Below are 15,460 nucleotides of genomic sequence, written 5' to 3' on the forward strand. Positions count from 1 at the left end.
TGTGCTTGGTGATACCTGAAAGTCCCCCGAGATAACTCAGGGTCAGAGATGCCGGACAGCTCGTCCTAGAGCCCCACGGCCTCCCAGAATGAGAACAGAGGGGTGCTCCCCAGCCTGGCTCCGAGCCCCAGCCCTGAGCACTGGGAGTGGCCACATACAGCACAGGTTAGCCTTGTTTCATGGGAACCCAATCGTCAGCCACCCAGGTTTTCAAGAGCCAAAGATTCATCTTTTGAATTTCTTTCAGGGGGATTCCATTTACAAAAATCTTATTACAAAAATGGGACATTTTTGTAATAAAATTTTTACAGCTCAGCCTCCTTCCCTCCCCCAGACCTGATTTTACATCTCATCTCACATCAGTTCCAACCGATGGACCTTGATCCATGCAAACTGTGGGCTTTGTTGTGGTACAATGTTTTTCATTGTAACATGAGGATTCTTCATTAGCTTATGAAGTTCCAGAAAGCCACGCCCTCCTGTAAGGACAGAGCTATATTCTGCCTAATTGCAAAAACCTCTTCAAATGGGGTGCTTGACACCAGGCTGGACAGAACCTGGGAGGGAGGCAGGCACATTGGGTGGCGTTCACTGCGTGCTCTCCCTGGGATGCTAAATGGCACTTCTCGGGGCCCACCACAGGCTCCTCCTGACAGTGTCATGGTCTCTGTCCCGACAGAACCTGAACGGTGCGCCCACAATCACCAACCCCGTGAAAACACCAAACCACCAAGACAAGCAGCACCCATCGCAGGTAATTAAGTTGCACCTCCTGACTCTGTTTACCTTATGAAATGCCTTGAGCTCCCCAAGGGGCACTGGTTGCGAGGGCGTCATGCTAGTGAGATGTCCCCAGACCATCTTTCTCCACATCCCTGTCTGGCCTGCGTGTGCCATGGAGATAAAACATCTAACTCACTGGATTTCCCTTGGTAGGAAAAGCCTCTAGTCCCAACGTCTGGCTCCAGGAACCAGGAACTGAAGAGAAAGTACAAGTCCCACCATGACCAAATGATCTGCAAGTGCCTGTCTCTGAGCATATCTTACGCCGCGACCATCGGAGGCCTGACCACCATCATCGGCACCTCCACCAGCCTCATTTTCTTGGAGCACTTCAACAAGTAAGTCGTTCACTTCGTCAACCAATTTCTACTAACCGCCCACGTGTCGGGAATGTGACAAGGTGCTAAGGATACAGCAGAAAATGGGCTAGAACAGGGTCTGTAGCAAGAGGGAAAGAGATGACCAGGTCATGACAGCTGAATGTGACTGGAGAAGGGCAGGGTTCTGCTGGGAGAGCCCCGCTGGGGGAGGCACCCAGTTCCAGTGCCTCCCCGAAGAGGGGACGAGAAAAAGCAGGGACCTGAAGCATGAGTTGGAGGGAACCAGATGAAGGGAGATTTTCCTTCAAAATCAGTGTGTAGGAGGGCTCAGAGCAAGAGAGCAAGCACATAAAAGAAAACGAAAGAGGGCAAAGGAGGCCAGGAAGGTGGACAGACAGACCACAAAGGACCTCACAAGGCCCTCTAAGGAGCTTGACTTCATTCAAAAGGCCAGGAGAACCTTGGAGAATTTTAGGCTTGGAGTGAGGTGATGAGGTTTATAGTTGGAAAGCTCATTTTGGATTTTTTTTGTTTATAAAGGAGAGTAGGTTGGAAATGAGAAAGGCAGCAGGAAGTCAATGCGGAACGTGGCTGCAGATGCCCAGGAGAGAGCTGCTGGTGGCCTGGTTGACAGTGCGGTGGGGAGGTATTCAGAGGCAGACCTGACAGGCCTTGGTAGGGTTAGAAAGAGCCTGGGAGGGAAAGGCCACGTCTAATTGTCAGGCTCGTGGCTTCAGCAGCTGGGGGAACAGAGTTGCCCTCGACCTAACTGAGGAAATGTTGATGTAGAAATGGAGATGTCCGGCTAGGAGACCCAGCTCTAAATCTCGGGAGAAATTTTGAGGCTAACGGCATAGATTTGGTTCGATGTTGGCACAGACTTGCTGTGGCCTGCGCCACTGTCTCCGTGGTGTGCAGCCCGTGCCATCCCAGGGCCGCCCGTCTCAGAGTGGCCCCATGCTGGGCTTCATGCTCTGTTGGCACCACCTGGAAATCCTTAATAGTAACTGAATGAGGGGCCCCACGTTTGCATTTTGCACCGAGCCCCACAAATTACATAGTAGTCTGTCCTGGTGGTGAGCATGTGGAAATTGAGTTCCACCTCTACAGTAGTTCTGCTGTCTAGCTTCTTAAGGAGCACTTAGCTCATTACCCCTCCGAGATGCCACAAGGAAATTCACCATTTCTAAGCGCTGACCTGGTTCTTTCCCCTCCAGCCAGTATCCAGCCGCAGAGGTGGTCAACTTTGGCACCTGGTTCCTCTTCAGCTTCCCCATCTCCCTCATCATGCTGGTGGTCAGCTGGTTCTGGATGCACTGGCTCTTCCTGGGCTGCAAGTGAGTCCCAGGGCCCCTCCCAGCGAGGCAGGACCCCGACCCCCCCCCCCCCCCCCGTTCACCCAAGGTCACAGCACAGCCCTGAGACACGAGCAAGAGGGAGCTGCTGAGGAGCCACAGAGAATGCCCTAGGAGAACACAGGGGACTGGACGGCAAGTCGGGCATCGTCTGTCCTGGATGCTCCAACATACTTGAGCCTCACACTTCACTCTGAGCTCTACAACAGAATGTTCTTAATTACAACTAACTGGTTAGGGGAACTGTCATTTTAAAGAAAGTCTGAATTGAAGAGTGTTTCATGTCATTTCTTTGCTCTCAAAGCATACAGAGTAATTTCAACTAACTTCTAAAGAAATAGGATAACAAGTAGAAGTTGCCTTAGGCTTAATTTTGTAGACACAAGTGACTTATATTTAGTAGTTGTATGGAATATGCTAATTTCCCTCCAAATATCAAGTTGGGCATTTCTCTTGCAATGTTACTGCTAACTTTAATCCACTCAGCAAGTCTTTTCTTCACAACCAGTAATCTACTTCAAATCCCGCTTCACACACATATAGGGGAGATGTATGGAGTTTTGCTATTAGCCCGTGGAATCCAATGCTCCCATTGGTCAGGGAATGCTCTCTGAGCTGACGTACTTATTACTCAGAGACTGCTGTCAAATCAATGATAACTGTGTACTTGCATACCTCCAGCATTGCAAATAAAAAGCCAACACTCACTTTCACCCAGACAAGTCTTGTCTCTAGACAGATACACACACAAACACATATCTATGTGTAATTCAAGTATATAAACATCTACACACAAATGCCCCATCACATTCTTAATTATGCAAAAGATGAGTATGTAGAAGCAACTGAATAAGCCTGTAAGACATAACTTCAAGTTGATTACATACTAGATGCATGACTTAAACAATAGGAAGGCTAGGGAGAGCTGTGTAACTTAGCAAATGAAAGTCGTAATGCAAGTGGGTTGGAGGGGCAGAGCATGTGAGTGGAGAGAAGAGTGAGCAGAGCAAGCCAGTCGTTTAGTATTTGCTGAATACTTGATTTCCTGTGGGCAGAAGTGTGTTTCCTTTATTCTTTTGCTCATTCTCCCTTCTCAGTTTTAAAGAGACCTGCTCTCTGAGCAAGAAGAGTAAGACCAAAAGGGAAGAGCTGTCAGAGAAGAGGATCCGAGAGGAATATGAAAAGCTGGGAGCCATTAGGTAAGAATGGGCCATTCACCTCTCCTTCGGGAGAGAAAGCATGGCTGGGGAGGCCAGCACAGAAGCAGCCTTGCTTCCGATATTCCTTTGAAGTGGGGGAGGTCCCCTCAACCACAAACCCAGGCACTTAGAGATGCTGCTTACTGCCAGAGTCTAGCTGGCTCAGACTCCAGGTGGCCGCCCTTCCCTTCACTATATCCCCAGTCTGATGTAAGGCCATGGTGTGGGGGTGGTGTCATAGGTGGGGCACCCGGAGGACAAAGAACAAGGCAAGACAGCACAGCCACCTCTTGGCTGAATTCTCTAAAGTCAGGACTCCGTGCATTGCCCAGAACATGGGGTCAGTGGGATGCTTGGGGAGCTGGGACTTGGTCCTGTACTTACAAAGCATCGAGCAGAGTCCGAGAATTCACTCACCAACCCCCAGCCATTTCTTTCCTTTGTTTTACTTTTTAGCTATTTTAGAGCCATTTCTATCACCTTTCCTACAGTGACCTTTTATCGCAATTGGCATTTACAACTTTGGGTAAAAGGATTAAGGTTTAAGCTGTATTTTTGTTGTAGTTATTGTTGTTAATCCTCACCCCAGGGCTTGGGATCAAACCTGCAATCCAAGTATGTGCCCTTGACTGGAAATCGAACCCCTGATCCTTTGGTCTGTGGGCCAACACTCTTACCACTGAGCCACCAGCCAGGGCAAAGCTGTATTTAAAAAAACTTTATTTCTAAAAGGAATACATGTCCCCTGGCCAGTGTTGCTCAATGGATTGAGCATCATCCTGTGCACCAAGAATTGTTGGGTCTGATTCCTGGTTAGGGCATATGCCTGAGTTGCGGACTAAATCACCAGTGGGTATGTGTGTGTGTGTGTGTGTGTGTGTGTGTGTGTGTAGGAGGCAGCTAATCCATGTTTCTCTATCCTCCATGTTTCTATCTTCTCTCCCTCTCCTTTCCTCTCTCTAAAAAAAAATCAATGATAAAAAAATATTTTTAAAAAAATATTTCATTAAAACAATAAACAATAATAAAGGAAAACATTTCATTGTAGAACACTTAGAAAGTACAGGGAAATATAAAGAGAAAGTTAACACTGACTTGTATTCCCAGCATCCCAATGTTAACTGTTAACATGATAGACTGTTACTTCCTTGCTTTCTTTGTGCAAAATTCTATGTATTCTTGGTAAAATTCAGTCCTTACTGAAGTTTTATATTTAGCATTAGATGGTCATTAATGTTGCCTGGACACTCATTCTGCTGTGAAAACTTCTTTATTAGATGCATCTCATTTTAACAGTATTCAAGGTCATGGAATATCACTAGTTGTTTGCTTTTTTAAATGTTTTCAAATAGGTAATGTTTCAATGTTTAATGTTTCAATAACCAGCATTTCTGGTTATTTTCTTAGCTAAAAAGAATGACCAAATTGAAAGCTCCTGAGATATTATGGTCATTTTGGCTCAAAAAAGTTGTGGCAATTCCTGCTCTGACCAACAGAGTGTGCAAGCTTGGTTACCTTAGAAATGTGTGATGTGGTAAACACAGCTAACATTTCCTGGGCTCATCTCAGCCCCTTCCCGCTCCGCCCAGAGTGCAGGGCTGAGCAGTACCTGTGCTCCGTGCTCCCCGTGTGGAGCTCTGAACACGGGCGCACCGCAAAGCAAGGGGCAGGGCTCGCAGGAACATGGTCACCCACGTCATGTTCCGTTTCACAGCTACCCTGAAATGGTGACTGGATTTTTCTTCGTCCTGATGACCGTGCTGTGGTTCACCCGGGAGCCTGGCTTTGTTCCTGGCTGGGATTCTTTCTTTGAAAAGTACGTGATACGGTCCCCTCCTTAAGGACGACCCCTCACACAAGCTCTTCGGGCAGTTTCTACTGCCCCTCCCCCGGCTCTCAGGGACAGACACAGACGTGAGGCTGGGAAGGCCTTTGTCCCAGTGGAAGTCTCTTTCAGGGCAGCTGCAGGGCTGTGAGGAAGGAGGGATGTGACTGAGTCACTTACCCAGCTGTGCGAACTTGGCCTTGTTATGAAAGCTCGTAGAACCTCCACTGTCCCTAGGTGTTTATGAGAGTTAAAGGGGAAAATGGCCATACAGTAAAGTACTTTAGAGACAATGGCCAGGGAGTGGCCTAGGCCTGTGGAGGGAAAGGCAGACACAGGCTCCTGTCCCAGCCCTGCATCTTCCCCTGAGGGCCAGGGCCACAGGCCTCAACTCCCCCAACATAGGATCTTACTGGAGAAAAGACACTCATGGGAAGGTGACCCTTACAGGAAAGAGGACCCATCCCCATCTAGTCTCCTTTATCCAAGCAGCTGCGTATCACTTGGGACTCGCCCCAACAGTGGGCACATAAATTCTCACTAAGTCATCTACCCTCCCCAGGCCCTGCACCTCCAGACACTAACCACTGCCATTAAATCCACTGCCGCACAGCCAGCACACTGGCAAGGAAGGGTACTGTCCCTGTAGACTGCTACAAAGAGGCTTTGGGTTCAGAGAGGTTGTCCTGAGACCTGGTGCTGCCCGGGGGCACCCTCCCCTCCTCTCCCCTCCCGCTTGCTTGTCTCTTTGCCAGGAAAGGCTACCGCACTGACGCCACGGTCTCCATCTTCCTCGGCTTCCTCCTCTTCCTGATTCCAGCGAAGAAGCCTTGCTTTGGGAAAAAGAAGGATGGTGAGAGTTCCAGGGGAGACTTGGGGCTGGCTCTAATCAAATAATATCCAAGTCAGAATTTTCAGGAGCCTGACCCATGCCCTCCGATTCAGCCCAAATGTAGCAGAGCAGCCTCCCAAACCATCCGATTCCTCAGTTCGGCCCCTTTCTCCACAAATCACACCCGTCCCGCTCCACTGGGCTCTCCCTCCCTGTCTGCCTGCGATCCAGGGGAGGACCGGGAGCCCTCGCTGCGGATGGAGCCCATCATCACGTGGAAGGACTTCCAGAAGACCATGCCCTGGGAGATTGTCATCCTGGTGGGAGGAGGCTATGCGCTGGCTTCTGGCAGCAAGGTAGCTCTTCAGTTCTGTTCTTCTTGGGCCGGATGTCTTTCCAGCTGTACTTTACCAACGGAATCAATACGGTTCTGGGTGGGAAGATCCTAAGGAGCTGAGGGAGAGGTGAATGTTCACCCAGTCACTGGGAAGGGACGCAGTACAGCCCGGAACTAATGTCCTGTCCTAGCTGAGCTTCTAAGCCAGCGCTCCTGGAACCAGTGTTTCAGATCAACCGGGCCGTGGAGTCATGGCACGCGGCATTCACACCTCATTGACGGGCCTGCGCTGTCACAAGCAAAAGGTGTACTGGATCCTGTAGCCATGACCTTCTGCGGATTTGACAGGGATGATAGGAGAGGTCTGTAAGGGCCCAGAGATGACCCCAGTGACACCCCTCAGATTGTCCCTCAGTCACTCCGTGTGCATATACTGAGCCCCTTTGGAGAACTGATGCTACAGCTGATGTAGATACCCCAACTTCCTGATCAAGAGGACTCGGGATGAGATCTTTTAAAGGGGGATGGTGAGAAAGAAGTAAATGAGGAAGTGTTGGCCCTTCCTAAAATGGAAAACAACCCCAAGAATGAATCAGGCTAAGGGTCACATCTTTTCTCCTTCCAGCCTCTCTGTACACGTTAACCCATCCTACACTTGGCTCACTTATGATGGCCCATTCACTGTGGGCCACTGCTTTCTGCATCGTCAGTATGTCACAGTCCTACAATCGGAAGGAACCGTGGAGGACACTGAGCCCCACCTCCCACCCAATGTGAGGTTTCCTTCCATGACACCCCCGGTTCGAACACCTCCAGTGACAGGGCAAGTCCTTGAGCAGGGAACAAAGAATATTTATCCTCTACTTTCATCTCAGGTTTTCTGAATGTCTTCTGCTGACGGTTCTGCCTCTGCTCTCTGGAAACCTCTCCTAGGTGATATTAAATTAATATCTGCTAATCCCCTAGATCATTTGTTTTCCAACTAAGACTCCTTAGTCCCCTTAACTATTCCAACAGAAGTACTGACCCCTTTCGATGCTGGTTCTCTTTTTGGGACTCATTAGTTTGCACATGTTTGAACTCAAACATGTTCCAGAGGTGGCGAGAATAACTCAATTATATTACCCAAGCCCTATCTCTCACGTCTGACCCAACCACCATCCTGTATTTGTATGGAAGCTTTTACAAGGCTTCACTGGCTCTCCTGTCAACATTTATATTTACTAGTAGCCCACTGCCCAAAGGCTCTCCACGTCCCAGAGGCCCACCCGCAGCTGGGCGTGGAACACTTGCCACGTTTCCGGGGCAATGACCCAAGCACCCACCCCTCCACCCTGCTGCTCTGTGCCCGCTGCCCAGAGGCCCTCCACGGTGACGAGGCAAGTGTTCCACACCAGCCGCGCAGCCCGCTCTCAGAAGCCACCTCCTCCCCTTGGGACTGGGGGGCTGAAAGGACTGGGTGCCGCCATCTTGTGGCTATGGGCTCTGCCATATTTGTGACAGAGTGACAGTTAATTTGCATATTACCCTTTTATTAGATAGGATTGCAGTAAACTAAAACTCCTCATTCTTTTAATTATCAGCTACTATTAAGCCTTAAGTCTCCAATCAATGCTGTATATATGCTCTAATTCCAAATTCAGATGTCATACTTATCTTTACAGAATTTCAATTTTTAGTTTTGGCCACTGAGCCTATCCTGGCAAAATCTTTTTCTTTTTAATCAAAACTATGTGTGCATGACAGTTAGTAGATATTTCTGTAAAACTCTGACTCTACTAGTTTAATAGTATCATTCAGGCACAATATATGTGATTCTTACTGAGTGTGAAATATTTTCAGTCTTGACATTAGTGAGGAAAATACAGCATAAAATATTTTCATACCAAGGATTTAAACAAGACTTACTTTGTTGTGGTTTTTTTTTTTTTTTTTTTTTTTTTTTTTTTTTCCTAACTGCAGTCTAAATTGTCAATTTATCTCAAATTATAGTGTGAAGTTCTGGAGGAAAATAAATGCCATCAAATTATTTCCCTTTGCTTACAAGTGCTATTTGGATAACGTGAAAAGTAAAACTATTTCCTTATAAAAATGTATGATTTCCACTCAGCTAACTGCTCTCCTCCTATCTTTACCCAGAGAGCAGGGCTTAATGTGTTACAAAAGGTAACAATTACAGAGCTCTTGTGGGCCTCAAGGCTCTGTACCAACATGAAATGATCAGTCCCCACATGGTGGATTTGCAATACTCAGTCAGTTGAGGGGAAAAATAAAGGAAAGTGCTCCAAGGTAAAATAAATAAATAAATAATGGCTATAACAGAAGGAATTCTGAAGGCTCTAGTCATAAGGTGTCTATGAGCTTGCCATGAGGTGGCCAGGGTGCGGTGAAGATCAAATGAGCTTTCGTTGAACTTGGAGAAGAGGAGGAAATGTAGCCGGCTGACAATATAGAGAGGCTGTCTTTAACTGAAATGTGAATAGGTCTCACAGCTTGGGGAATCACAAAATGTCTTACCATGCTTTCTGCCCTACTCCTCATTGCTTTATCGCATTTACAGTCTCCAGGGTAAATAGGAAAAATCAGAGCATGGCAACCACAGAAGGGAGAAGAGGAAGGGAGGGTGGGAGATTGCACATGGCAACCTGCAGTTCTTAGTACAAAAATTAGACAGTGCTCTTCATTCTGGGAGGAAAGGGGGAGAGGCCTCACCATTGCCAAACGAACAGCTTCCATCCCTAAGAATTATTCCAAATGAGAAAATGCATTTCCTGGAGTGGATATGTATAAATGTTGCTAATGGAAAAAGTGCAAGAGTGGCAATATGCTTTCATATCTGTGTCATCAAAAAGCACTGGCAGATCGTAGATCCTGATGTCAGCCTTGATGGGATTTGAACCCACAACAGGTTGCACTGAATGCCTATGCTTTCAGACCAGTGAGGAGAGACTTGTAATCCCCTTTCCTTCATTACTCATGTAAAAACGTCTAATGGCTCAGCTCTGCCCACTCACTCCCCTTTAAAAATACAGGGAAGGTTACTATCTAAAGATATGCCTAGTTCTTTCCCTTCCTCAGGTGATGAGAGAAATCTTTCAAAAGTAGAAGGATTACACTTGAGGGCGAGTGTCAGAGGTGAGAGAGTAATGAGTTTGACGTTGAGGAGCTGATTGCCCCAAAGATCTTCAACCCCTGCCAAGCCATCTGGCAAAGTCCTAAGGATTATGGCAATCAGGGTGGGTGGCTCTCCATTCCTGTGACAGCAACTACCAGGAAACCCTAAGACTAAATGTTGTACCATCATAAAAAAAGGATTTTCTGAGCTACAAAAATGTTCTAATCGTATAGAGGAGGAATGCCGCCAGGTCCGGTCTGCCTGAAAAACAGGAATTAGGTGACTCCTGTGGTTCCTCCAGCCCCTGCCATCCCTGACCTTCTGGAGCCCAGGAGTTCCACTGGAAATGTGTTCTTCCTCCTTCTGACCCGCAGAGCTCCGGCCTCTCCACGTGGATTGGGCACCAGATGTTGTCCCTGAGCAGCCTCCCACCGTGGGCTGTCACCCTGCTGGCCTGCATCCTGGTGTCCATTGTCACAGAGTTTGTGAGCAACCCAGCCACCATCACCATCTTCCTGCCCATCCTGTGCAGCCTGGTGAGTGAGCAGAGCTCCCACATGTCTGAAGGCCTGGACCAGGGAGCAGCAGCTTCCACGCTGTCCTCTTGCCTCTGGGCCTTTTCACAGCCTTCATCATTAGTGTTCAGACACTGTTTGAAAAATTGTTTCAAATAGCAACTGTTAAGTAAATAGATAAATTAAAAGCTATAGCGAAAGTTCTAGAAACCCTTTCCCAAAAGAACAGGACTTGTTTAGGGGCAGCCCTGAATGGAAATGAGAATGAACAAAAGAACCTTATGAACCTACGATTCCAATTTCCCACAATCATCATCAACCTTTCCTGAGATAGACCTAACTGCAGGTGCAGAGGAGGAACTACAGAAAATGGAGACAAAATGCTCCCAGAAGTACACTCAGTCGCAAGGACCAAGACCACAGCTCCACCATCACCTCCACCCAATTTCAGTGTCTGGAAGGTTCTGAGGATCAGGAGCCAGGCCAGCCTCATTCCACGACCTCAGAACACTTTGTTATTAATAGAACAGGGAGGGGAGCAGCTGTCAGGTCTTAGCCTGGCTAAGCAACCCCAGAGGTAATGCAGCAGGCACAATCTGAAATGAGAGCTCCTCCCTGCCCCCAACGAAACAAAGTCCTCCTGCTCTTCCTAACCCCAAACTCTGCTCATTGTTCAGATGCCTCCCTCCAGCCCTGTCTTCCAGCATCCCATTAGTGTGAGCATGGAAATATACTTAGTTAAAACTTGGCAACACTGAGGGCCAGCCGACAGGTTCAAATCCATACCGAGCAAGCTTACCTAGAAAAAAGGCCCCTTGGTTCTGTACCCTAAGGGTTAGGAATCTCGACTTCAATCAAAGCAGCTTATTCATGAGATGTGTGCTTGAAGAAATAATTTCTCAGCTAAAGAATAAAGTTTAAAAACCACTTTCTTGGGCCAGCACCAAGATATAAAACATCCCTCCTGGGAGGAATTCAGAGCCCATGTTTCCATGGTGAGTGGGTAGCATGAGCACGTTTGGCTTGGTCAGCACTACATGCCATTGAGAGCAGTGATTTAACCAACCCCAGTACAAGGTGTCCAGCCAAGGTTGGCCAGCACCAAGCCAACGTTGAAAGCACAGGAAATGCAAGTCAAATGTCACTGCTAATGCTTCTGTGAATTCTCTCTTCCTCTAGTCTGAAACGCTGCACATTAATCCGCTCTACACCCTGATCCCAGTCACCATGTGCATCTCCTTCGCAGTGATGCTGCCTGTGGGCAACCCCCCCAACGCCATCGTCTTCAGCTACGGCCACTGCCAGATCAAAGACATGGTGAGTCACGGGTGCCTCTTCCTGCCAGGCCCAGCTGCCAGGACGGGAATGACTGGCTCCACAGCCTCTTCTCCTAAGATTTATTATTTTGCAGCAGTTGTCCTTGGACTGTTAACACTTAATCTAGAGTGACAGGAAGAATGGTACTGGTGAAAGGTTTGGGGTTGGTCTATAAGCACCAGGAAAAGCTCTACTGTGCTCTCCCTCGCCCTAGAGAGAGCTGGGACACACACAGGACATATCCCAGTTCTAGAAGGCGTGAGCTTGCAGTCTTTGCTTCAGTTTCTTCATTGGACCAGTGGGATAGTCATTCAAACAGCTGGTTTATTCCTAGGACTGAAGTCTGGGTAACTGCATGAACTGAAGGTAAAAGGTATTTTGAGAACAGGTTCCTTTTGTTGAACACTCCCCCAGACAGGAAACTTCTGAAGCGAGGTAACCAAATGAAGCAGCCACAGCTCATTTCTTAGTTTTTAGCTGGGCTTACAAAGACAGCTGTGAGGGGACATCCTGCTGCTGATTTAGTGTTAGCAGATCCACCTTCCACTCCTCAATCTGGACTCACTGCTGTGCTGCTCAATATTCAGGGCTGATGGGGGCTGGGACAGGATGAAAAAAAATTAATATAGATGACTGGGGCCTGACTGTCTGAAATAGGGTCGTCACCCTTGTTGAGAGCCTCAAAAATTAGAGTCCAAACTCATTCTCGGCAGCCTATGAGTATCACAGGGAAGAAAGAGAGAGTGAGCTTCAAGCTGGTGACAGATATATGTTCAAACTGCTCACCTGGGTCATCTGTGATACTTCAGGGAAGGAAGGTCCTGGCCACTCCTCTCCCCATCTTACTGCACAACCCTCACTCTCATCCTGAGTGCTGCCCCAACTCTGTACCCCTCACCGTACACCACAGCCTGTTACCCTGGAATCAAATGATCAGAGGCAGTACTTTTCAAAAACACCAGAAGACAAGTGAGCCAGTCTTGGGTTCTATTCTCAGCTGGGGCACTGATTTGAAACTTCAATGTCCTTACTTGCTAAGTGAGGAGGTTCAGACTAGATGCTCTATGTGGTCCCCCTTCAGCTCTACAGGATCTGAATTTAGCTCCTTTATAACCTGCCCCGCACTCACCTGCTAGGAAGCATGGGCAGTTCTCCACCCCAATAGGCCTAGGGGGCCAGAATGACTAATTCGTCCAGGGCTTGCCCCAGAAAGCAGAGAGGGGCACATCTACTCATTTGCTTGGAACAATTTCCTAGGATTCATTTTTCCCTTGCAACCTTCCCAACTCAGTGGGCTTGTTGTGGCTACACCCACTGTGCTTGGTTACACCCCGGTGGAGTGCCAGCTAGCCTTACTGTACACTTTTCCATCTGGCCTGGCTGTGCCATCCATTATGCCTCACATCCCCCTCCCTCACCTGGGAGTGTCAAGGCCGTGGCAGAAATGGAAGGGGTCAGAGTCATTGGAGTGACATTCCCTCAGAACAGTGTTTCCCAAACTTTTGACATATGTGTTCCCCTTCTATAATTTTCGTAATGCTGAGTACCCCTTGTACTCATGAGAACGTAGAATTAGGCGCAGCTAAGCACGGTGCAGTGCATATCCCCACCAAACTCCAGTGCAACGCCTACCCCCACCAAACTCTTCCCGTACCCCTGGGGGTACACCTACCACGTTTTGGGAAACACTGCCTCAGAAGAAAGCAAAGCTAGCATGTCATGTCACCTTCCCATGGAAGGACTGAGCAGAGGTAGCTGACCCATTCCCCAGGATAAACCCAAAGTATACAACTTCCATGAGCTGTCCCTTGAGAAAAATAAAAAAGGGAAACAGTGGCAAAGGCTCCATGGAACACAGTCCCTCCTACAAGTTCCCCATACTGATTGGCACTTGAAAGGCTCCGAGAAGTTCCTGCTTTGCAGAGACCTGGGTACTTTAACACATTTCCCTAGCATGTGCTAGGACCTCTTTTTTACTGTAACTCTTAATGTTCAAATCTCTAGTGTCGAGTACACACTTTCAGGCCTCCTCTTTGACAGTGAGAGTTACAAGTGGAACAGATTCTAACAGGCCTCAGATTCTCCCAGTGGCTCCCCACTCCTATACCACCCCCAGCCCCACTCCCCCGGTTTCCTGTCCTTTTACAGTCCTGTGCCACCTACAGGCACTTACAAGGCAACAGCAGAGCAGCAGGCAGTGCCGGGAACAAAGCAGGGTCAAGCGAGTGGGCTGTGATCGATGGTGGCAGGGCAAGGCTTAGGCGGGGGCACAGATGGGGAACACTCAGGGTTCTGTGCCACTGCCTACTCAGAATGACCAGGGTGTGCTGGTTTGTGTCCTATAGGTGAAAGCTGGCCTGGGGGTCAATGTCATTGGCCTGGTGATAGTGACGGTGGCGATCAACACATGGGGAATTAGCCTCTTCAACCTGGACACTTTTCCAGCCTGGGCTATGGCCAGTAACATCACTGATCGGACCTAACGCAAGTGAGCACACAGCCCAACCAGAGGCGCTGCAGCACTTAGCAGAATCTGACCAACAAACAGGCCAAGCAAAATGCCAGGAGCACAGCACCCCCACCAGAAGAGTCCGCCATCTTCCACCTCAAGTGCAGTTCAGGACGCCTCGCACACCTGAGCCCGAGAAAACCTACCACTCTCTCACTTGTTTGTAGTTAGTTTCTGCAATCGCTCTCTGTGGGAGACAGGAAGAGGCGAAAGCCGCCCCAGTGCCCCTCAGAGGCCAGGCCCCACACACTGACCAGCCTCACAAGTTTGATGTTGTTCTTATTCCCTTTTTAGGAGTTGAAGGAGAAATCCAAATCTCTTGCCCTTGCACAGCAGAACCAGTGGCATCTCTTTCGTAGGAAAAATCTCACCTAGAACTTGAGACCTTACATCAGCTTCTTTAAGAGTTTCTGTCCCAAGTTCTCCACAAAAAGGCAATTCTTAGTAAGCCCTCTTTGTGGCAGTCAGAACTCTTATCACTGCTCTGATTCCATTTTAAGCATCTCTCTTCAACGGCTTATCTTTACTTTGGCACCAAATTCCTATAAAGTAACAGTGTTCCCCTTTCCATAAAAGCTGGTGCTGTTCTCTGTGTCAACGGAAAAGGAAGCAGAGAAAGAAGACACACTGCGATTAGCATCTCTCTTCACTCATCTCAAGCCATCAGTACCACTGTGCTGGTTAAGTGTTGGGAAGGAGGAAAATTCTCATTCCTATCTTATTAAGTAGGACAAAACTATAATTACATCTACAGCACTATTAATGATATCTGACTGGCTTTCTTCTGGATGTAATGAGTAGTTCATTCCTGAGAAGACAGGCCCAGAAAGGCCCAAACCCATTAGTCACTTTCTACGAGTAGATGAGCCCTTTGAGGGGAGAGATGTCATATGACTCTGAAAATCCCAGCTACTTATACTACCTAGTACTGACACTGCTTAATAAATGTTTCCCTTGAGAAAAATCACTTTGAGTCAAGGCCTCCTTCTTCCTCCTGAAAACCAAGCCATTTTCTCCAGGACAGATGTCCTTGCTGTCCGATAGGATATAGCTCCCAAACTCTCCATTTCCTGACATTATGTATTTCTAATTTCTACCACCAGTTACTTGCTATATATATCTTATGGGAAAGGCTCCCCTACAGATACTGTTTTAATTGATTTTAAGTTTCTATTATCAGCATGTGCCATTTTTCCGCAACAATAGTTTATCAATGAAGGCACTACCTTGGTTTATCAGGTATCTGTGAATTGTCAAATTTCTTTCATGCCATGCAACACTGTCACACTCTGACCACGGCATATGATTGACCAGGTTTACAAGGAGTATTATTGCTCTGCCCTGTCAATGAGG

At 47.9% G+C, this 15,460-nt stretch overlaps 1 protein-coding gene across 1 annotated transcript in view; it reads left to right on the forward strand.

Annotated features, from left to right (window-relative positions):
- The window catches only part of SLC13A4 (solute carrier family 13 member 4), a 34,893-nt gene extending 19,822 nt beyond the window's left edge, over positions 1-15,071 (forward strand). The window contains exons 7-16 of the mRNA XM_084896591.1: positions 680-754; positions 937-1,121; positions 2,321-2,440; positions 3,556-3,657; positions 5,372-5,473; positions 6,238-6,335; positions 6,546-6,670; positions 10,141-10,302; positions 11,461-11,598; positions 13,944-15,071. Coding sequence (XP_084752717.1) covers positions 680-754; positions 937-1,121; positions 2,321-2,440; positions 3,556-3,657; positions 5,372-5,473; positions 6,238-6,335; positions 6,546-6,670; positions 10,141-10,302; positions 11,461-11,598; positions 13,944-14,081 — 1,245 coding nt within the window. The 3' untranslated portion in view covers positions 14,082-15,071. The remainder of the gene's footprint in view (positions 1-679; positions 755-936; positions 1,122-2,320; positions 2,441-3,555; positions 3,658-5,371; positions 5,474-6,237; positions 6,336-6,545; positions 6,671-10,140; positions 10,303-11,460; positions 11,599-13,943) is intronic.
- The last annotated feature ends 389 nt before the right edge of the window (positions 15,072-15,460 follow it).

Source organism: Pipistrellus hanaki (genome assembly GCF_964339955.1).
Source record: "Pipistrellus hanaki genome assembly, chromosome: 10".
NCBI classification, from domain to species: Eukaryota; Metazoa; Chordata; class Mammalia; order Chiroptera; family Vespertilionidae; genus Pipistrellus; species Pipistrellus hanaki.